At 35.5% G+C, this 24,106-nt stretch overlaps 1 protein-coding gene across 3 annotated transcripts in view; it reads right to left on the reverse strand.

Moving 5' to 3' along the window:
- The window catches only part of CNTLN (centlein), a 341,713-nt gene that overhangs the window by 54,729 nt on the left and 262,878 nt on the right, over positions 1–24,106 (reverse strand). For all 3 annotated transcript variants that reach the window (XM_055577973.1, XM_055577972.1, XM_055577974.1), the window contains 2 exons: positions 23,186–23,276; positions 22,879–23,102 (listed from right to left, as the gene is read on the reverse strand). In XM_055577973.1, coding sequence (XP_055433948.1) covers positions 22,879–23,102; positions 23,186–23,276 — 315 coding nt within the window. The remainder of the gene's footprint in view (positions 1–22,878; positions 23,103–23,185; positions 23,277–24,106) is intronic.

Genomic DNA, 24,106 nt, shown 5'->3' on the forward strand with positions numbered 1-24,106 from the left:
CCTGAGAGAATTCTTGGATGACCCCCAAATGGCCCACTCCTATTTTTGTGAGTTGCACCTGTGAATATGAGAGACTATCACTTCCAGGATTACACTATTTGCATTATGTTATATGCAAAAGGTTTCTGTAGATGTAAATTATGGTCCCTAGTCACATGACTTTGAGTTAATCAAAAGCAAGATTATCCTGACTGGTCCTGAATAACCAGGTGAGCCCTTTTAAAAAAGGTCAGAGAGAATCTCCTGATGGCCCTGAAGAAGTAAGTCACCATGTTTTGAGAGGACTGCTGCTGCAGCTGCTGTTGCGTCACTTCAGTCGTGTCCGACTCTGTGTGACCCCATAGACGGCAGCCCACCAGGCTCCCCCATCCCTGGGATTCTCCAGGCAAGAACACTGGAGTGGGTTGCCATTTCCTTCTCCAATGCATGAAAGTGAAAAGGGAAAGTGAAATCGCTCAGTTGTGTCCGACTCTTAGTGACTCCATGGACTGCAGCCTACTAGGCTTCTCTGTCCATGGGATTTTCCAGGCAAGAGTACTGGAGTGGGGTGCCATTGCCTTCTCTGTGAGAGGACTACAGAGGGGTCTATAAGATAAGGGCCTAAGGAAGGAGGCAGGTGATGAAACGGGTCCTCAATCAAGAAAACAGTGACTTCAGTCCTACAACCAGAAGGAGCTAAAATTTTCCAACTAACACAGAAGCTTGGAAGAAAATCCTGAACTCCAGAAAGAAAAGCAGCCTGGCTGACACAATGAATCAGCCTTGTGATACTCTGAGCAGATGATCAACTAACCTGTGCCAGGTTGCTGACCATGGCAACTGAGTGTATATTGTTTCTAAGCTGCTAAATTCATGGTAATTTGTTACATAGCATGGAAAATTAGTATGAATCCCATTTTTTTTTAAAAGCAGCCCTTTTCTTGCACTGATTCCTTTTTCCCTTATTGCCACCCTGCTTTCCCTTAAGCAAGTGTCTTGAACCTACACTGTATATTGATAGTTTATATAATCCCCTCACTCTGTTTTTTCTTTTCCTCATCTATAATTTTGTGTTAATGTTTTTAATTGCTCCAAAAATTGTTCCACTTTCTCAGACATAAATATAAACTGCCTATTCTAGATCTGCATTTTGTAGCTTAACTGCCAAGCAAAAAGTGGCTTGTTTTCTTTTGCTGCTCTCAACAGTAATCCCATGAAGAGGGTAGATAAGGCTCTCTGGATATACTCTCCTTTATTCTCTTATATGGGAGTTCATTCATGCCTTTTATTTTGGGCCCCAACTTGCTATTTTCTGGAAGATTTTGCTAGATAACATCTAGATTGAGGACCTGATTAAATATCTATGATTCATTCTTTTTATACATGTTATGTAGTAGGCACTGTTATCAGCTCTGTGTTTTCGATAATAAATAAAAAAAAGTTATAATCCTTGCCTTTAGATAGTTATCAGTCTATAACTGAGAAATATATCACAATACACCATAGTAAGTAATATGGAGAAACAAATCGGGGAGCTAAGGGAGCTGCTGCCGTCTTCAAATCCTGTCTGGTAAATGTGAGTTACAGCCAGTTTCCTTCCATGTATATCTCTTGATTTGTTTTGTCAAATGTTTCCTGGAAGATAGGTATAACATTAAAGGCCATAGCTAGATCTACAACCATCCTGCTTTCCAACTTTTACTCTAGAGAAGGCATCTCTAGATGCCAGACCACTGCTGAGTAAACTCTGGGCAGTTGATGAGATGGCGAGTCTCTTCTCCAACAGGGAGCCTCAGTAAACATTTTAAAGTTCAAGAATGAATTATCAGAAAAAATATAAAACAGGGCCCATGGAAAATATAATATAGCTAAAGTAAAAAGAGAAAAAGGGTTTTAGAGAAAAATCAAATCAGAAAGAATCATTTCCCTAATCAGTCCCCAAAACAATATATTTTTAGATACTCTTATCTTGCTGTCTCCAAAGAATAAAACATTCAACATGATACTAGCTGTGTAAAGATAATGCATTTTGAGTATTTAACTAGTTGAGGTGCAGTCCATGGGATCATGAAGTCGAACACGACTGAGTGACTTCACTTTCACTTTTCACTTTCATGCATTAGAGAAGGAAATGGCAACCCACTCCAGTGTTCTTGCCTGGAGAATCCCAGGGACAGGGCAGCCTGGTGGGCTGCCGTCTATGGGGTCGCACCGAGTCGGACACGACTGAAGCGACTTAGCAGCAGCAGCAGCAGCAGCAGCAGCATAAAGGAATAGGATATGGTACAGCTCTTCATTTCTTTTTTTAGGCTGATTCTGACTTTTTTTTTTTTTTTTTTGGTCTGGGTAGTAACAACCCTACAGCATTGAAAAACATTATTCAGTTCTCCACATATATTTTTCACCTGGATTAGAAACTTAAAATAATGAAGCATTTAAACATTTGAAAATCATTTTGGTTGGGGTAGTGGGATCTGAAAAGCAGACACATGGAAATGCTAGAAAACCCAACCCATTCATGAGGGTGAATGTCAGGATCACAGGAGCAGGAATTCTGGGAAGCATGTGAAGAAAATAGTTGGTGGCAGAAGGATTCTTTCCAGTCCATGCTAGGACAAAGGTGAGACATCAGTTGTTAGAAAAGGTCAATAAATAACCAGAGTAGGTGAGGGTTAGTTCCCATTTATAATAATAGTGGAGTCTCTCTATTTTTTTTTTCTTCTTTCAAAACTCGAATGCATGGATGGTCCAAGTAGGGTAAGCAATTATTAAATGGGAATGGTCTGTTTCCAATTACTTCACCAAAATAGTTAATCTTGAATTTTGCATAGGACTGAGAATACTGAATGAAATTATTTCACATTGAATACATAAGTTCATTTATATACCACAATCAGATTTTTCTGGCTCACACTTAAGTACAGGCAGCAATTTTAAAATCCTATATTATGATCTTAAGAAATTATAGCAAGATTTTCGTTACCAGAACTAAAGCAAAAGATACTGAAGAGAAAATTCTAGTTACAAAATATCCATATAAATTTTATGGGCCAGACTGTCTTAGAAAGTCACCACAATCTTATGATATTTCTCCATCCTGTGGATAGTCTTAATATTCTTTCATTGGGAATATTTTTCTTTTGTAAATAATAAAACTGAAAGAAACAAACTTCTGCGTGTCATTCATGTATAAAACTAAAAGTACAGTCGCTTAATTAAAACATTATATGAGTTACAAAGAACACTACATGAGTTTCTAGGTCACTAGCAAAATATTTTCCATACAAGTACTTATCTAGAAAGATAAATAGTTCAGATTAATAACTCTTTCAAGTTAGTAACAAGTGTTTTAACTTAAAACATGGATTTTCCTTTGTTATGATACTCGAGAACTTCAATAAAAAGAATTAAACATTAAAAACTACCAACCAAAAAAAACAAAAACAAAAAACAAAGATCTCAGGTGGATTTATGTAACAAAATTTTCTTATGAAAAATACACTTAGTTACAACATCGCTCATTTACAAACTATTTTCTGACAAGTTTAATTATTAAAAGCCTATAGTATGCTTCACCAAATGTCAAGCAAATGAAGGTAATATAGAGGACTTTTTACTAATGCTTTTGCTAGTAGTTAGACTTCAGTAGCCTTTAGAGACCATTAAGTACCCTTTGGCTAATTAGCCAATGGTAGATTAATCCTCTCTTTATTCTAGCAGCACTATTTTAACACCCTTTACACTCTGTTAGTGTAGTGTCTGAATGACAAAATAATATTGTGCATGAATAATAAGCAGAAAAGTTAAATTAACATTTCATGTTTCACATGCCATACCTATGTGTGAGAAGAACTTTCTTTTTGAGTCACTGACATTCAACTTTTTTAAACAATCTCATGATGACATCTTATTGAGTTGAATCTTCCTAATTACTGCTAATTGCCTATCAAGAAAAAATCTCTTTTCATGAAGTGCAGTTGTCTAGTACAGATGAACCCAGCTCCAGTGTGCACATTAAAGACAAAACATGACACTTAAGGTGCTACTTTGTTATAAGGTCATACTAAATATGGTTTGCAATTAACAAAGCAGTTTTTTATAGTACTGAAAATGCCAATCTGTCTTGTGCTCAAATTAGATTCTATCAAAGAAATATGGATATCTGAATATGGATAAGAGATACGCTACTCTCAGTAACATTTACAAGGAGTAAAATGAATTCAATGCCCTTATGCTTTGTAAGTTCCAGATGATGTCCAATAATTATATTGTAAACACACCTGAATATTATTTCTCAAAATGAAAATCAACTATTTTCAAATCTATTTTCAAATCAAAACTATTTATTTCAAATGTCAAATTGTCTAAACAGCTTACTAATATTTATTTTTAAAAACAACCCCAATACTAAAAATATTTAACATGTATCTTTTAATTTGTATTAATAGTTTTGACATTACAGGCATTTACAATAATTATTAACCTATGTGATACTAGCAATATAGTGTTTTCAAAATAATCTGAATAACAAAATTAATGGATTTTAACTAGACTGAAGTTAAACCTCATCACTTAAACTTCTGTTTCCAAAGCTATAGAAAAAGAATCAGCAAAAAAAGTATTATATATGAAACTTGAAAAATTAACGAATACAACTAACTTTTAAGTATTCATGGAAAAAAATCAATATTTGGTTTACTTATAGCAAGAATTGCTCAACTGTAGCTCTGCTATTATTTCAAATCACCTATTGTAGTTACTAAAACAAAAGTGCCCTTAAAACATACATGTGCGTGTGTGCTCAGTTGCTCAGTCATGTCCGACTCTGCTACCCCAAGAACTGTAGCCTGCCAGGCTCGTCTGTCCATGGAATTTTCTAGGCAAGAACACTGGAGTGGGTTGCCATTTCCTACTTCAAGGGATATTCCGGGCCCAGGGATCAAAGCTGTGTCTCTGGCGTTCCTGCACTGGCAGGTGGAGTTTTTACCATTAGGGAGACAGATATTTGGAACCAAAAGTATATCCCAAATAATTCATGATTTTTACCAGCATAAAAATTTCACAGTGTTCATATGGTAATATTATAAGTTCAGTTTCAGTCCTCCATATATCTGATCTACACATGGCATACTTACTGATGATCATCAAGTTGCAATGCGTTCCCATTCTGATTTCCTTCCCTAATGGGAATGAGAGAAAATTGGCAGTACCATCTGATATGCCAGAAGAGAAACTGAACAATGTCTTTCTAAATCCCTCTTTTTTATTCCCCTTCTCCTGCTTTCTACTGCTTAAACTCAGATAATTCAACACAGGAATATCTATTCCTCACAGGTACTATAATATATACATATTTCCTCTTAAATTCTATTTTTCCTCTACCCCTTTTATCAACACTTTTGTTCAGTTACTTAGGTTGTATAGGTGCTGGAGCAAAAGTTGGGGTTCAGTTTACCCAAACTGAACCACTAAAACAATGAAGAAAAGAGAAAAAAGAAATAAACATGCCAAATCTCCAAAAATAACAGTTGATGTTTCAGGGTAATATTAATAATTTATCTGTATTTACATAAAGAACAGCTATAAAATTTCAAGTGAAGTTATAAATAGTGATTGAGTTATCAGGAATAGAGGCTACCAAACTCTAGAATATTTGCAGAAGTCTCATGAAGTCTGCCTCATTTTCCCCAATTAAATATGGTTTTCCTAAGCAATAGATTTCAATACTTTTATTTGATTGCTTTTTCCATGGTAGTGGAATGATATTGCTTTTTAATGTACTGTATATATTGCACAAAAAGGCCTTGGTGGACTGGTCTGAGAAAACTAATGCCCATATATATAGTATTGTTAGTAAATGGAAGTCATAGCCTAAACAATTAAAAATTGCTCATAATACTTAATTTTTACATAGACTTCAGAAGAAAGGTATTGGTATTTCTTCAAAAATTTTTCAACTTCTAAAAATTTATAATAGACTATGATATATTTCTGGAATTCATATAAGACATATTCATAAGCTTCTAAAATGCATGTAAATGAACATTATATTTTTTTAAATTATACAGGACTCAATTTGTATGAATCATGTATTATCACACTAATCTAAATGAAATATTACCAGCTTTCTGGGTAATAAAGCCAAACATCATCATTTCTATCTCCACATTTATATATTCAAATGAGTAATATGTTATATATTTCTTAAATATATACTAAATATGAATAAAATCTTACTACTTAGAAAATGAAATTTTTTACTGATAGGGTTAATAGTTACCACATGTCTTTCCTGAGTTGTACTATATCTAAGCCTGCAAACAAATTACTTGGATTAAAGCCAGTTGGGATAGTTAAAACACACTACAACTTATTACAAACTCAACAGCAGCAGTACTAAGTTTTCATTTGATCGTGATTACATTTATAAGTATGCCCTACTAAAATTCTCAAGGGAAACAAGTTAATAATGCTTTTCTCTATTTCCGGTGCAAGCATCACAAGATTCTATAGAGTAAAAACAGGACATTTCTTTATAAGAATGGTTTTTGTCATCTCTGGATCTGATACTATAAAAGATTATTGATAGCACTTAAAATGGAATTTTTTCATTAAAAATTAATATATGTGGAAATATATATTAAAAAGGTAAGAAAAAAAACCTTTCATGACATAGAATAGAAATTTAAAGGAGAAAAAAGAGATTTACAAATCATGGACTTAGACTAAATTACACAGTATATTTCTTACTGGTTTTACTTAATAAACTTTAACACAAAAATTTCACATAGGAACTTCTCCCACCATTCTTCATTTCATTTTTCTATTTAGCATTATCTTCTGTTCATCATATTCAAGTAGGAGAGCTTGACCTAACAGAGTAGTCACTCAATAATTTACCTGACTCAGTCAATTGTGCTAAGTGAAATGTTATGACTTATACAGATCTTTAGGAAGAGGGTAGTCTGGAGTCCTTTTCATTTTTATTACTTAGCCTGGTTTCTCTGCTTTCCTTCTGAATCAGTGATTCTCAAAGAGTACATACTACTTAGATATATATTTTTCAAACTGGGCATTTTTGAGTGCCACAATGATTGGCAATGCAATGGGTGAGTCAGGAGCATTAGATGGACTGCAATGTGTATATTGGTTCTGCCCAACAAAACTGCTTTGTATCCTGTGTAACTTTCAAACTTCCTGTCAGTTATTCATGTAGATGAAAAATATGCATATAATGAAATGAATCTATATCCTAACTAAAAATACACGATAAAAAAATATTTTTTCCGGTACTCTCAGAAATTTATAAACTGTTTAAATCAAGGGAAGACTGAAACATGAGAAAGAAAAATCCCTTTTCTTCTTTTGGGTCTAGGCTCTAAGGATGTTACCACAGAGATAGTACCCATGGCCAGGGCTACATGGAAAATGTTGGTCTGAGAGGCAGACAATGAAATAAAGAGAAAACCTTAAAGACATCACTATCTGGTTCCAGTTAGTTATTCTTCCCAAGTCCATCCTTTGATTTTGTAAGCTTCTCTGTCCCCACCCCCCCACCAATGTTAGTTTGAGTTCAGTTTCTATTACTTGCTATCAACAGTCGTGCTAGTATAAAGCCTTCTTTAAAAAGTCCAACAACCTCTTTTCAGTTGTCCCATTTTCTGTTCCTTTATGGCATCGGACATGGTCAACCAATGCTTCTCTTTTTCTAATTAAAAATTTCTCCTTCCTTTCTGCTTTACTGTACTCTCCCAACTTTTATTTCTCTGATTTTTCCTCTGCTCACACTCCCACATCTTTTTCTGGGATAATCATATCGATAGGTTTCTTTTTTCATTTTTTATGCAATATTTCAAATATTCAAAACAAATATTCCTTTATCAATCACTCAACAAAGGCAATGTATTACCAACAGAATTGAAGGTCATGATCTTATTTCATCTGTCTCACCAGAAGTAAAAATTATCCTGAACATCTTTGGTGTTTATAATTCCCTGACATTTCTTTATATTTTTAAACAAATGTGTGTATTTCCAAAAGGTATACAGTGATTTTAAGACATCCCTTTTTTACATTTTAACATCTCTGAATTTGGGTTCCATCTTCTCTTTCTGCTGCTGCTGCTAAGTCACTTCAGTCATGTCTGACTCTGTGCGACCCCATAGACGTCAACCCACCAGGCTCTCCTGCCCCTGGGATTCTCCAGGCAAGAACACTGGAGTGGGTTGCCATTTCCTTCTCCAATGCATGAGAGTGTAAAAGTGAAAGTGAAGTCGCTCAGTCATGTCTGACTCCTAGCGACCCCATGGACTGCAGCCCACCAGGCTCCTCCATCCATGGGATTTTTCAAGCAAGAGTACTGGAGTGGGGTGCCATTGCCTTTTCTGCTTCTCTTTCTGGATACATATAATTCCTGCTATAACTTAAATAATATTTCTTTTTAAAAATAGCATATTTTTTTGAATATTGGTAAATAGAAATTACATCATCTTAGCATATATTGATTTTATATCTAGCAACCATCGGGTCGCAGAGTCAAGACACGACTGAGCGACTGAACTGAACTGAAATGAATCTAGATAAAATCCAGTATTAATTTGTCTTGAGAGTCTGTGCAGATAAACATAGTATTTGGAACTAATAAAGTTTTTTTTTCTTCATTTCTAATACTTTAAACTTCCGTTTCTTTCTCTTAATGTGTTGTCTGTGCCCTCCAGCACATTTTTTAAGATGAGCAGTCACAGTAGGCATATATGTCTCCTTCCTGGTTTTAAAAGGAATTCTTATAAATTCCACCATTACGTATGATGATTGTTTAAAGATTTAGGGAGATAATTAACAGAGTAAGAAAGTTCTCAGTTATTCCTAGTTTATTAAGAGAATTTCACCATAAAAACGTATTTAATTGTGTGAAAAGGCTATCTGCATTTTTTTAATTGTGAAAAAAAAAAAAAAAACATATGACATGAAATCTACTTTAACAAATTTGAGTATAGTACAGCTGAATTTTGCTCTTTAAAAAAATCTGTTTAAGCCACTCCTTGTCTTTTGATTTAGAAATAAATGTAAATTCAGTTACATTTAAAGTTATTGATAAGAAAGTACTTACTATTGCCATTTTGTTTACTGTCTATCTTATAGCTCTTTTTGTCCCTATTTTCCTCTCTTCCTATCTTCTTTTGTAATTTGTTAATTTTTATAATGATGAGCTTTTATTCTGTTCCATTTCCTTTCATGTATCTTCTATAAGTATATTCTTTGTGGTTACCATGGTGCTGCTGCTGCTGCTGCTAAGTCGCTTCAGTCGTGTCCGACTCTGTGCAACCCCATAGACAGCAGCCCACCAGGCCCCGCCGTCCCTGGGATTCTCTAGGCAAGAATGCTGGAGTGGGTTGCCATTTCCTTCTCTAATGCATGAAAGTGAAAAGTGAAAGTGAAGTCGTTCAGTCGTGTCTGACTCTTCGTGACCCCATGGACTGCAGCGCACCAGGCTCCTCCGTACATGGGATTTTCCTGGCAAGAGTACTGGAGCGGGTTGCCATTACCTTCTAAGGCTTACATAAAACATCATATATAACAAACCATTTTAAGCTGATAACTTAATTGAACATCAATTAAACTTGACTTCTAAATACATCTCTACTCTAACTTCTCATTCCCTAACATTTTATGTTATTGATGTTATAAATTACATCTTTTCATATTGTCTGTCCAATAACATATTTTTAAGTCATAGTTTATATATGTTTGTCTTTTAAACTCTATGCCAGCACTAAAAGTGATTACACACTGTTAAAGTATCACAGTATTATATACAGAATATAGTATCACAGTATTCTGTGTTCATCTATATAGCCTATATATTCTCCTTTACCAAGTAAGTGAGCTTTATAATTTCATGTTTTCATATTGCTGTTTAGCATCTTTTCATTTCAACTTGAAGGACTTCCTTGAGAATTTCTTGTAAGTCAGATCTGGTGGTGATCAATTCCCTTGGCTTTTTTCTGGAGACGTCTTTATTTTTCCTTTATTTTTGAAGGGGTCTTTTACCAGATATAGTATTCCTTGATGGCAGTTTTTTTCTTTTGGCCATTATTTCCTTAAATAAGCTTTCTGCCTCATTCTCTCTCTCTTCTCCTTCTGGAACTCCCACAGTATTGGTCCACTAGATATATCCCATAAGTCCCTCAGACTTTCTTTACTCTTTTTCATTCTTTTTACTTTTCTGTCTTGGGTAATTTCAAATGACCTGTCTTTTATTTCACTGAGTCTATGTTCCACTTGATGAAGTATGATGTTGAACCCTTTTAGTGAATTTTCAGTATGATTGTTGTATTCTTCAGCTCCAACATTTCTTTTTTCTTTTTAACATTTTCTATCCCTTGTGGCTCAGCTGGTAAAGAATCCGCCTGCAATGTCAGAAACCTGGGTTTGATCCCTGGGTTGGGAAGATCCCCTGGAAAAAGGAAAGGCTACTCACTCCAGTATTCTGGCTTGGAGAATTCCATGGACTGTATAGTCCATGAGATCACAAAGAGTCGCACATGACTGAGCGACTTTCACACACACACATCTCTTGCTGAAATTCTCATTTTGTTCATGAATCATTAACAAAAAAATGAGCTCATTTGTTTTTAGCTCATTGAACGTCTTTATGATGGTTATTTTAAATTTTTGTCAGATAATTAATATACCTCCATTTCTTTAGGGTCAATTTCTGAAGATTTATTTTGTTCCTCTGATTGGGCCATTTACCATCTCCTTGTGTTCCATGTAACTTTGTGTTGTTATAACTGAACTTGAAGAACTACACATCTCTTCTGGTCTTTATGAACTGGCTTTGCATAAGCAAAGGTCTTCATCAATCAGTCCAGCTAGAGATTCTGGGAACTCTCAAATCTTTTCTGGAGATGTGACTTCTCCCAATGCATGTGTGTAGATTTCTAATATAAAGGATTTTTTTTCAGGAGCTGATAAATTCTTGCTCCCTCTGCTGTCTGTCTTCTGTACTGAGGTCCTTAGAAATAGCAGCATGCCACCTAGCTCTTTTTTGTTCTCAGCAGCACCCAGGGATGTACCTAGAGTATGCCCAATATTATCAGTGTCCCAAACTAGGCTAAATACATACTCGTCCCTCAGGCAGCTACTAAAAAGCCAGAACCCTGGACACACACTCCATTCTTGTCTCTGAGGGAGAAGCAACCGAGCTATATCACCTTCCATCTGCTGTGACATGGCTCCTCTGGAACAGCAGGATGCCATCCAGCTTCTTTAGGTTCTTCAGTGATCCCCAGGTATCTACACTATGGCAGGTCCCATCAGTGCTCTAAGACAGGTGAGAAAGAAGCCAGTCCCTCAGACAGGCTTAAGGTCCAGTATATTCTTTCCCTCCATGAGGAGATGCTGGGAACGGGGAGTTTCTCCCAGATCATAAGGTGGTGTGCCAAAGTGTAGGACTATATCAAAACAGTGCCACAAATTTCCCAAGCAACTTCAGTGCGCCTGGCTATGCACTTGTCAGGGGTGCAGGTGCCTCTTGACTGGTTTCTGGATTCCTCACAAAAGGAACCGGTCTGAGTATTGTTGAAATGGTGTCTCTGTAGGAAAAGATCTGCTGCTTCCTATTCTGCCATCTTGTTGATGTCACCCTAGATTCTGCAAATTTAACATATTTTCTTCCCTTCTTTGTTATAATGGTAAATTACATGGATAAATTTTCTAATTAAACTTTAAATTTCTAGGATTTCCTGGCTTATTCATGATTTTTAAAAAATATATTCTTTGATTATATTTACCATGGGTTTGGAAATCAGTGCTATAACTATGTTTATATTAATTTCCGTTTCGAACTTTTTTTTATCTTGTATTGTCAAAGTTATGTTACCCTCATAAAATGAGGAAGCATTTGCTTCTACTTTTTTCTGCTCTTTGGAAAACTGTGTGCCTGGTAGAACTTAGATATGAAACTCAAATCTCAATCTCACCTAAGCATTCATAATATAGTATTACTTTATTAACAACTTTATTAAGGTATACTTTACATTCCATAAAATTCACTCATTCGCTAAATGTATGGTTGAATGACTTTTAGTATGTTTATGGACTTGTCAACTGTCACCACAGAGTAATTTTAGAACATTTCCATCATCCATACCAGAAAGAAACCGCATGCCCATTCAGAGACACTTACTTCCTATCCCAAGGCCTACACAATCACTAATCTAAATTCTATCTCTATAGATGTTGCCTTTTCTGGACATCTAATAAATGAAATATTACTGTATGTGGCCTTTGTAACTACTACTTCTATTTAACATGTTTTCAAAGTTCATCTCATGTTGCAGCACATGTTATTACTTCATTCCATTTCATTGCTGGGCGATAATCCACTGGATTGTTGTTGTTCAGCTGCTCAGTTGTGTCTGATTCTCTTAGACCCCCATGGACTATAGCATGCTAGGCTTCCCTGTCCTTCACCATCTCGGGAATTGGCTCAAATTCATGCCCATTGAGTCAGGGATGCTATCTAAACATCTCATCCTCTGCTGCCCTCTTTCTTCTTTTGCCTTCAATTTTCCCCAGCATCAGGGTCTTAACCAACAAATCAGCTCTTTGCATCAGGTGGTTAAAGTATTGGAGCTTCAGCATCAGTCCTCCCAATGACTATTCAGGGTTGGTTTCCTCTAGGATTGACTGGTTTGATCTTTATGAAGTCCAAGGGACTCTCAAGAATCTTCTTTAAAGGTATTTAAAGGTATTACATTTCCAACTGAGTACCACTCGGCCCATATTCTATATTATGCTATGTGTTACTTCACTATCATTTAATCTGAAGTATTGTCTCAATTTTCACTTTACCTTTTTCTTTGTCCCTTAATTATTCAGAAATGTCTCTATAAGTTTGCATCAAAATTTTTAAACTTGACTTTTTAAATTGATTATTTTTATCTTGTGTTAGACAACATTTTTAATATGATATCAAGTTTATGAAAATTGTGGAGAGCTGTGTTGTGGCCTAGTTATGTGATCATTTTTGGTAAAGGCTTTTTATTGTTTTCCTCAAATAGCGTATATCCTTTACAACTTTTTGTCAGCTTTTTCTTAAAAGTGCTGAATTATCAATTTTTACATTACTTATTTTGAAGTAAGTTTGTATTTTCATTAGCTTTCTGATCCTAATAGGAAAACTCATTGAAATAACTAAAATACATGCACATTTATTTATATCCTTCAATAATTCTTTTCTCATTTCACAGTTTACATGGACTCATCCTAATCAGCAGAATTTGACACAAGTGGTTGTACATGTCTCAAAATACTTTTATCACTTGGCTTCTTGGATACATCTTTCTCTTGGTTTTCTTTCTATTTAACTGGTCTCTCCTCTCTTGGATTTTCCTCATCTACCCAAACTCTAAGGGTTGGAAGGCTCAGGGTACCTCTTCTCTTCTTTAATCTACTTTTATTCCCTGCTGCTGCTGCTAAGTCACTTCAGTTGTGTCCGATTCTGTGTGACCCCATAGACGGCAGCCCACCAGGCTCCCCCATCCCTGGGATTCTCCAGGCAAGAATACTGGAGTGGGTTGCCATTTCCTTCTCCAATGCATGAAAGTGAAAAGTGAAAGTGAAAGTGAAGTCGTGTCCGAACCTTAGTGACCCCATGGACTGCAGCCTACCAGGCTCCTCCATCCATGGGATTTTCCAGGCGAGAGTACGGGAGTGGGTTGTCATTGCCTTCTTCAAATATAATCTAAATACTCCTAACTCTAAAATTCATACCTCTAGCCCAGGCCTCCCCTCTAAATTTTACACTCAGTTATCCTACTGCTTGCTTGTTGTTTTCATTTCAGTGACAAATTACACTTGGTTACAATGGTAAGCTGCCAATAGCTTAGCCCCTAGGGTTTTACATTTATTTTTTGACAAATTCTGGTGTGCATTTATAAGAATATGTTATATTTTATCCAACTTTGTTGTATGCTTTCACATAAGGTTATAAAACTCCCCATGTGAGGATAGCATGCAGCTAGGGTTGAAAACCACAGATATATCAGATTACTCACTACTCTCAACAAAGTATTTTTTCATTTTGATGCTTTTCCACGCTTTCCTTCTTCTAATGATTTTGTTCCACACACGGATCTTCAAAATCAAACCAAACTTTATGTCTAAGCCCAAATGCCACCTTTTTCAAAGGCCTTACTAAATAATGACCTCAATGAAAAACCAGTTTGTCTTTGTCCTCTACATGTCCATGATATATCTTACGTACAAGCTATATATATAACAGTTCCCTTGTATAGTAGTCCACATGTCTAATTTCCCTACTGTATCTTGTACAGGGGGAAAGAACCATGTTTAATTTATTACTGAATATCACATTATTGGAGAGTCTTACATGTAGTAGGAGCATTAAGCTAAACTGAATTATAACAAATACAAACACACATATCTATCCATGTGCAAGCCAATATATTAGGCATTTAAAACCAAACTCTAAAATATATGGATATTTAAAAATCATAATAATTTCACAGTGAGAAAAATGTTATATTTTGTCACTTCCAGGTATGGTGATATTTTAAAGAGAGATACTTACCTAAAAGTATATTGATGCAAAGTGAAAAAACTACTAGGAATATAAGTAAGACTGTGTAATATATTATAACACTGATTCATTATTAACAGAGAATAAATTCACAGCTGATGTTTTCAGGTCACATTTTCTTAATATTGTCTGTGGTAAGATCACAAGTGAATCTGAAAATGGTATAAGAAGTATGATTTTACAGTACATTGTGTTCTGAGTGATAATAATAGTTCCTAACAAAGTCTAATATAAAGCACAGACATTCTGTTAAGAAATATCACTTGGTTCATCTAGAAGATAGGACGTAGGAATAAGACAGTCACGTCCAATTCCACATGGATTCTCAGCTCAGATCCTGGTTTTTGCACAGTTCACCTTGCGAACATGATCCGAGTGACATTTCACAAATTCCTGGATAAATGTTGCTACACTCTGCTAGGAGAGAGACAGGCTATGTCATGCACAGATCAATAATAGCACTGTGTTTCATCAGCCTCAAAATCAAAAGTGCTTCATCTGGCAAAAGTCATGGCCCTAGAGAATCTGACATATATAAACTGAATACCCTACAAGGAATGTTTACTACACAAGCTATTGGGGTAAGATAAAAGAAAACTCTAGAGATTAACAATGAAGTACAATAAGAGAGTACTAGCTTTCTACTTCGTTATTACTACAGGCGTGAGCACAGATCACAAAAATGGAAATGAGGCTATTTAAAATTCTACAGTTCCTTACAGAAAAAAAATGGGTCCAAGTACAATAAACACCTTCAATCTTTCAAATAAAGGTTATGTAAATAAATATAAACCAAAGACAAATATAAGTTTATGATACAATAGTAATTGTATGAATCTATACAGACGAAAATGTTTTATGGAAGTTGACAAAATGCAAAATTACAGGGTTTGCTGAAAGACTCTTCAGCCTTAGTAGTAATTATGCTCAATGTTTATATGCTAAATTAACCTAAAAACCCAAGATATTTGTTGAATGGGTTACGCTCTGTTGCTTTTAATGGCAGATTCTGATATTTGGCAAAAGTTCTGTATATAGTTTGATTAACTAATTTAAGATTAATTGGTTAATGTAACTGGACAAGAGACAAAGCAAACTTGAAAACTCAAATCCTAAAATGACCTTGCTTTGTTTAAATGTTACCAAAAGAGTTTCTGAGGACAAAATCTGCTGTTGTGGAATTTAGTTGTAACTCATTCAGAGGGCAAGGGAATCAATAATTCAATATTTGAATATATAATTGAATATAATATTTGAATCAATAATTTGATATATCAATAATTGATATCAGTAATTCTAGATATCAGAGAAGATAACAGCAGTGAATACTTATGACACATATATTGAAAGTGCATCTTTATGGCATGTCTGTTGAAAGGGCAGACTTACGATGTGTATGTTCAAAGTGCAGACTTATGATGTGAATGCTGAAAGTACATACTTATGACACTTTTTTTTGAGTTGTGGGCTTGCTTAGGTGCACTCCAATTGGGGAGTTAAGGCAGAGGCAGATCAAAGCCTCTTAGACAGCAATGTCTAGGGTAAAACGTCTTGTTTTTCAGACCATATTTTGTAAAGCATCTCTTCTCTAAGTTTCAGAAATACTGTCATACCTCCTTCTATGAACTCAAAACTCAGTGGGTTAGTTAGTAGTATTGTTAATATAGATCAATAACCTTTTTGGGAAACTAAAAGGAGTTTCTTCTTCCTTTAGAAAACATATAAAGCCAATGTACAAATAAAGATTCAGAAAATTAAATGCCTATAGTTACTCAAGTGTGTGAAAGTTGCTCAGTCGTGTCCGACTCTTTGTGACAACATGGACTATATGGTCCATGTAATTTTCCAGGGATTTTCCCCATCCCAGGGATCGAACCCAGGTCTCCCACATTGCAGGTGGATTCTTTACCAACAGAACCACAAGGGAAGCCCAAGAATACTGAAGTGGGTAGCCTATCCCTTCTCCAGCAGATCTTCCCGACCCAGGAATCAAATTGGTGTCTTCTGCATTGCAGGCAGATTCTTTACCAACTGAGCTATCTGGGAAGCCCCATATAGTTACTCAAAAGGCAACATAAATACGTAAACTGGACCTTGCAGGATTTGGGGCAAACAGGAGATGGTTTACCTCATTCTCCTTGGAAGCACCATGCCACTAACATTATTAACTCTCATACCAAAACCATACTTTCCAACACTTTCATGACACTAAATTATTTACTAATTGGTTTTGTCACCTTTTAAGTAAGCTCCTTCAATGTCATCAATCCCTTCACTTCCTCAGTGTGAATAAACACTCACTCTTGACTGATGTGTAGCTATTCTTCCATTTCTAATTCTCAAACTGATTCTCTAGCTCTTAATCACAAAAGCCTATAGGATACTTTCATTTATATGACAAATTATTACCTCAAACTTCACTGATTACAACAGAATTCTTCTTTTATTTCATTTAAACTTAGAAAAGGAAAAAGGCTTTGGAAAATGTTATATGAAGGAACTGGTCCATGAACCAGTCTTTGGAGTGACTTCCTGGATATAAAATGAAGTAAAGAAAACAGGAAGATTCTTGAAGTAGAAAGCAATTTTTAAATCTTGGTTAAAAATATGCATTATCATCTCAGCGTCTTGGGAATAACTACTCAATAAGGCAACATTTATCCTTTTACTGAGAATGTACTATGCCCTCAATTATTCAAAATGCTGTGAAAGTTATCAAGAAAAGTATATGTGTTTTCTGCCCTTGATGATTTAATTAGCTGTTAGATGCAAGAGAACTAACAAATGTTAAACTTTAAAACTATTAAGTGCAGAATTGTATAAATATTCAGTTTAGAAAAATAGAAAGATTATGAAGTTAGGATCAAGAGATAGATGTAGGTCATAACTTAAAGCTATGAACTTTAGGCTGATCTTAAGCAATTTGTTTCAATTCTTTAAGCCTTAATTGCATTATATATAAAATGATAATATCTTCCTTACAAGGTTGAAAAAGAGAGTCCATAAAAAATAATAAAATGTCTAGAAAGTAGGCCTAATAGTCATTGAATAAACACTAGCTGGTGTGTGTTGGGGAAGGCAGTACAGCATAAGGCTTAAGAGCACAGCTTCTGGAATCAGGCTGCCTGGGCTCGAACCCCAGTTCTGCCACTTATGAGTTCTATTACCTTGGGCATGTTATTCCCTCTGCCTCACTTCCCCCATCTGTACAATAAAATCAGACATAGTATCTATCTCACTAAGGCATCATTTATGTTAATGGGTTAATACAAACAAAGTGCATGGAAGAGTACCTAGCATATCAGTACACAAAAAGCATCAGCTAATATTACCTGTACTTCCATTATTATTGAAAACATATAAAATAAGATTCGAAAGAATACATGCATTCAGCATAGACTGTGAGTGTTTTTAGGACAGGGGATACTCTCGGGGGCTTGTGTCAGGAAACCGAGGACTAAAACAATAGCATATATCAGGTGAAATCTTGAAGATTTTGCTGACTTGTTTGGTCTTCAAATGGAAATCAATTACAGGTTCCTGAAGATACATGATAAAATTCAAATTCTAGCAAAATTATTCTGGCAGTAATACATGGAAAGAAATAAAAAGACTAGAGAAGCCAGCCAGGAGAATATATCAGTACTCAAGGAAAAAGAAATAACTGGTGTCACTAGAAATGGAAATTAAGAGGGATGAACAATAGAATTTGGTTGTTGATTTAGAGGTCAAAAAATAGAGTCAAAGACGGTTCTGCAGCAATATTTTGAGAGAGGATAGTTTGGGAAGATTTGTTCTTTATTATTATTATTTTTGGTACATGGTGAGTTAGTGGTGACACAAAATCAAAGAAAATGTCTTCTATAGTGAAACAGAACACATAAAAGGACATGTAGTTTTAAGCGTCACCTACAAAGGAAGAACAGGATTGGCTGAGACAGGAGATTCTGCTAATCTTAGTGATATTAACTACTAAGAGTTAACAGTTGAAAGAGAAGTGTATTGTAAAAATATTAGTAATACAGACGAGACTAGGAATGACTCTTGGAAACAGTCATTGGAGAAATTTAAAGTAGACATATAAAACTGGTATCTTGATGAGAGGCGATAATTTATTTTACATTAGGTATGTTTAAGTGCTATAGAATAAGACTATAGAATAATGATTAAATAAGTACTGATGTAGATAATTTCAAATGTTTTTCAGACAGATGTCAATTTAAATACAATATATTAAGTTTTCTGTGTGTTTACATTGTTTGGCTGTGGAAATCACAGAAGCCATAGGCTGAAGTTGAAAATTTTTGTCAAATATTAAACTTCTATTCCAATGCAACTAATAAAAATATTAAAATTCTACTTCTTAAATGTAAGTATATGTGAGTTCAAAACTTTGAGATCACATTATTATGTCTTAAATTTAATTCTACTGTACTTTAAAGGGGCAAAATGTAAAATCAATATCTTAAAATTTTCTAAAAATCTGTGCAGGATAATTAGAGTACTCTGTAGTAAAACTATAAGGTTCAGGTATCAGACCTACTACTGACACCATGAGTCTTGGATAAGTCACTCACATATAGTTTCTGTTTCTTTCTATATAAAAATAGAATAATAATTCCTATCTGAATTAAATCAAGGAGATTTCAGGTATATCAATTTTTAAAACTATATGAAAATGCTCTAAAAATTCTAAATGCCTTAAAATGTTATGATATTTTAGGTGCCTTAAATTTAATGTGATATGAAATATAAATATATATGAATATGTACAAAATGAAAGAGGGAATATAACCACAGAGACTTGGACTTTAAATTAACAAAAGAATAATACAAAGAAATCTATGCCCACAAATTTGATAACCTAGAAGAAACGGACCAATTCCTTAAGAGATATAATTTGCCAAAACTCACAAGAAGATGTGGGCAATCTGAATGTGTGTGCATGTGTGCTCAGTTGTATCTGATTCTTTGTAATCCCATGGGACTATAGCCTGCCAGGCTCCTCTGTCTACGGAATTTTCCAGCCAGGAATACTGGAGTGGGTTGTCATTTCCTAACCCAGGGGATCTTTCCAACCCACAAATTGAACTCGCATCTCTTGTGTCTCCTGCACTGGCAGGCAGCTTATTTACCAGTGTGCCTCCTGGGAAGCCCAGAAAATCTGAACAGGCCTGCTACTGCTACTGCTACTGCTAAGTCACTTCAGTCGTGTCCGACTCTGTGCAACCCCATAGACAGCAGCCCACCAAGCTCTTTGGCCCTGAGATTCTCCAGGCAAGAACACTGGAGTGGGTTGCCATTTCCTTCTCCAATGCATGAAAGTGAAAAGGGAAAGTGAAGTCGCTCAGTCGTGTCCGACTCTTAGCGACCCCATGGACTACAGCCCACCAGGCTCCTTCGTCATGGGATTTTCCTGGCAAGAGTACTGGAGTGGGTTGCCATTGCCTTCTCCATGAACAGGCCTATGTTTATTTAAAAAATAGGATAAACAATTAATAACCTCTAAAATAAAAAGTATCAAGTCCAGATAGGGTCACTAGTTAATTTTTACTAAACTTGTAAGGAAGAAATAATGCTATTCTCTGCAATCTCTTTAAGAGGATAGAAGCAGAGAAAATACTTCCTAATTCTTTGATTCAGAATTACAGACCAATACCTCTCATGCACTCAATATGCCAAAATTTGGAAAACTCAGCAGTGGCCACAGGACTGGAAAAGGTCAGTTTTCGTTCCAATCCCAAAGAAAGGCAATGCCAAAGAATGCTCAAACGACCACACAATTGCACTCATCTCACACGCTAGTAAAGTAATGCTCAAAATTCTCCAAGCCAGGCTTCAGCAATACGTGAACTGTGAACTTCCTGTTGTTCAAGCTGGTTTTAGAAAAGGCAGAGGAACCAGAGACCAAATTGCCAACATCCACTGGATCATCGAAAAAGCAAGTGAGTTCCAGAAAAACATCTATTTCTGCTTTATTGACTATGCCAAAGCCTTTGACTGTGTGGATCACAATAAACTGTGGAAAGTTCTGAAAGAGATGGGAATACCAGACCACCTGACCTGCCTCTTGAGAAATCTGTATGCAGGTCAGGAAGCAACAGTTAGAACTGGACATGGAACAACAGACTGGTTCCAAATAGGAAAAGGAGTACGTCAAGGCTGTATACTGTCACCCTGCTTATTTAACTTATATGCAGAGTACATCCTGAGAAATGCTGGGATGGAGGAAGCACAAGCTAGAATCAAGATTGCCGGGAGAAATATCAATAACCTCAGATATGCAGATGACACCACCCTTATGGCAGAAAGTGAAGAGGAACTAAAAAGCCTCTTGATGAAAGTAAAAGAGGAGAGTGAAAAAGTTGGCTTAAAACTCAACATTCAGAAAATGAAGATCACGGCATCTGGTCCCATCACTTCATGGGAAATAGATGGGGAAACAGTGGAAACATTGGCTGACTTTATTTTGGTGGGCTCCAAAATCACTGCAGATGGTGACTGCAGCAATGAAACTAAAAGATGCTTACTCCTTGGAAGGAAAGTTATGACCAACCTAGACAGCATATTGAAAAGCAGAGACATTACTTTGCCAACAAAGGTCCGTCTAGTCAAAGCTATGGTTTTTCCAGTAGTCATGTATGGATATATATCTTCTTTACTCCTCAAGTTATATATATATATAAGGTTCCCAGGTGGCTAAGTGGTAAAGAATCAGCCTGCCAATGCAGGAGCCACAGGAAAAGCAGGTTCAATCTCTAGGGCAGGAAGATCCCCTGGAGGAGGAAACGGCAACCCACTGTAGTACTCTTGATTGGAAAATTCCATGGACAGAGGAGCCTGGTGGGCTATAGTCCATGGGGTTGCAGAATCAGACATGACTGAGCAACCTAACACACACACACACATACACACACACACACATGCTCGCGCACGCAATGGAATATTACTTAGCCATTAAAAACAATGAAACAATGCTATTTGCGGCAACATGGCTGAACCTAGAGCTTATCATACTAAATGAAGTTAGTTAGAAAGAGAAAGTCATACACCATATAATATGGTGTATGACTTTCACTTATATGCGAAACCTAAAATATGACACAAAAAACATATCTATGAAACAAAACAGACTCACAGACACATACATCAGACTTGTGGTTGCTAAAGGGTAGAGGGGTAGAGGAGGGAAAGATTGGGAGTTTGGGAATAGAAAATACAAACTATTATGTATAGAATGAACAAACAAGGTTCTACTGCATAGCACAAGAAACTATATTCAATAGCTTGTGTTAAACCATAATGGAAAAGAATATGAAAAAGAATACATATGTATAATTCAGTCTCTTTGTTGTACAGCAGAAATTAACACAACATTGTTAATGTAAATACTTTAATAAAATTTTTTAAGAAAAGAATGGAGACTTAAGGAATAACCTTTTCTTTTTCATTTTTCTTAAGATTAAACTATGATAACCAACAGTAGGTATGCTGCTGCTGCTGCTGCTGCTGCTAAGTCACTTCAGTCGTGTCCGACTCTGTGCGACCCCATAGATGGCAGCCCACCAGGCTCCCCTCTCCCTGGGATTCTCAAGGCAAGAACACTGGAGTGGGTTGCCATTTCCTTCTCCAATGCAGGAAAGTGAAAAGTGAAAGTGAAGTCACTCAGTCGTGTCCGACTCTTAGCGACCCCATGGACTTCAGCCTACAAGGCTCCTCCATCCATGGGATTTTCCAGGCAAGGGTACTGGAGTGGAGTACCATTGCCTTCTCCGAACAGTAGGTATAATGTGTCTAATAAGTTGCAGAAAACTCAACTCACCTGAGTAAAAGCATATATGTTACAGAAACACATTAATATAGATATTTGCCTTAAAGGTTCACATTTTATACAAGTATTTGCAAAGAACTAGGGCAATTTCTAGTTAATACTGTGACTTATAGTAATAAATAGGAAGTTTTAGAATGGGCAAATAGATAAGCTAAATGAATAGTTGAAGTCTACCTTAAAAATCTAAGATACAACAGAATAAATATATTAAAAGGCTAAAATAAAGAAAAAATCTATGTGGAAAAGGAATTCTAGTAATGTGTCAAAAGATTTGGAGTTCTCCCTAATAAGACCTTATTTAAGAAATCTAGATATTAAACACTACACCAGTTTAGCAGTACCTAGGAATTTTTAAACTCATAGGCATGTCTAACACAAATATAAACTTCAAAACAAATGTAAAACAAAATACCCATTTTTATAATACAGTCTACTATAATTTATTTTGAAGTTCCCTTACCTTTATTGTCTGTCTGCTTGTTTGAAATCGTTGATCAGACACTTGCTGCTGATGCAGGAGCTTGTCGTTGACTTCTTTATATTCTTTAACAGCCAGTTCTGCTGCTTTTTTGGCATTCAAAAGCACACTGTTTTGCTGTTGCAAGGATACAATCCGTTCTCGTAATAAAATAACATTACTATTTGATTTCTGGGCAGTTATATTTTTCCACTTTTCTCTGTTAACTATATAAAAATAAGGTTTTTAATAATTTTTAAAAAATCTTGTTAAGTTAAAAACACATTGTTAATTTCATATATATTCTTACCTCTGGTAGGACCTGCTGTATGTGAAGTCTTTTGAATACTGCTATTCTTCTTTTGAAGAGCTGATTTTTTGGCATTCTTGTGAAAATAATTCTAAATTTGAAAGTTCCATAAAAATTAGATTATAGCTGATGATACTTTCAAGTGAACCAACAAAATATATATTATTTATTTACTTAGAAATGTATGTATTTATGCATAGTAAAACAAATCTGGACAATAAAAATCTATAACTGATGTCAAGAACTCATAAATGAACATAACAGTGCACTAAAGTTGACCTAGAAGGCAGAAGATAAAAGTACAAAAATCAACACAAAAGTAGTAATTTAACCTAAAGGACAGTTTAAAAAGTTAGGATTAAAACAGTAGAAGCATCAAAAATAAAATAACAATATTTTATAACATTCTTTGGGAATCTAGCTCCTTTTCTAAAATACTGTTCTCTGTTGTAGAGTTATAAGTAATTCCAGCAAATGAAGTTAAAATAATGGTGATGATAATAATGTGATTCTCCTTGAAGCTGTATGTTTTCCTCATGACATTGCAATACACTGAGGCTAAATAAAATGAAACTATTTTGACTTTGTTCCAAACTGTTTCACCAGTCTATAAAAGCTTTCCCAAAACAAAAATTTAAATAGGAATGTGTTTCAAAATATTACAAATCCTGGTGCGGGGGGCAGTCCTAAGATGACTGAGGAATAGGACAGGGAGATCATTTTCTCCCCTACAAATTCACCAAAAGAACATTTGAACGCTGAGTAAATTCCACAAAACAACTTCTGAATGCCAGCAGAGCACATCAGGCACCCAGAAAAGCAGCCCATTGTCTTCGAAAGGAGGTAGGAAAAAATATAAAGATAAAAAGAGAGACTAATGAGGTAGGGACCGAGCTCGGTCCTGGGAAGAGAGTCTTAAAA

Source organism: Bubalus kerabau, chromosome 4, assembly GCF_029407905.1.
Source record: "Bubalus kerabau isolate K-KA32 ecotype Philippines breed swamp buffalo chromosome 4, PCC_UOA_SB_1v2, whole genome shotgun sequence".
NCBI classification, from domain to species: Eukaryota; Metazoa; Chordata; class Mammalia; order Artiodactyla; family Bovidae; genus Bubalus; species Bubalus kerabau.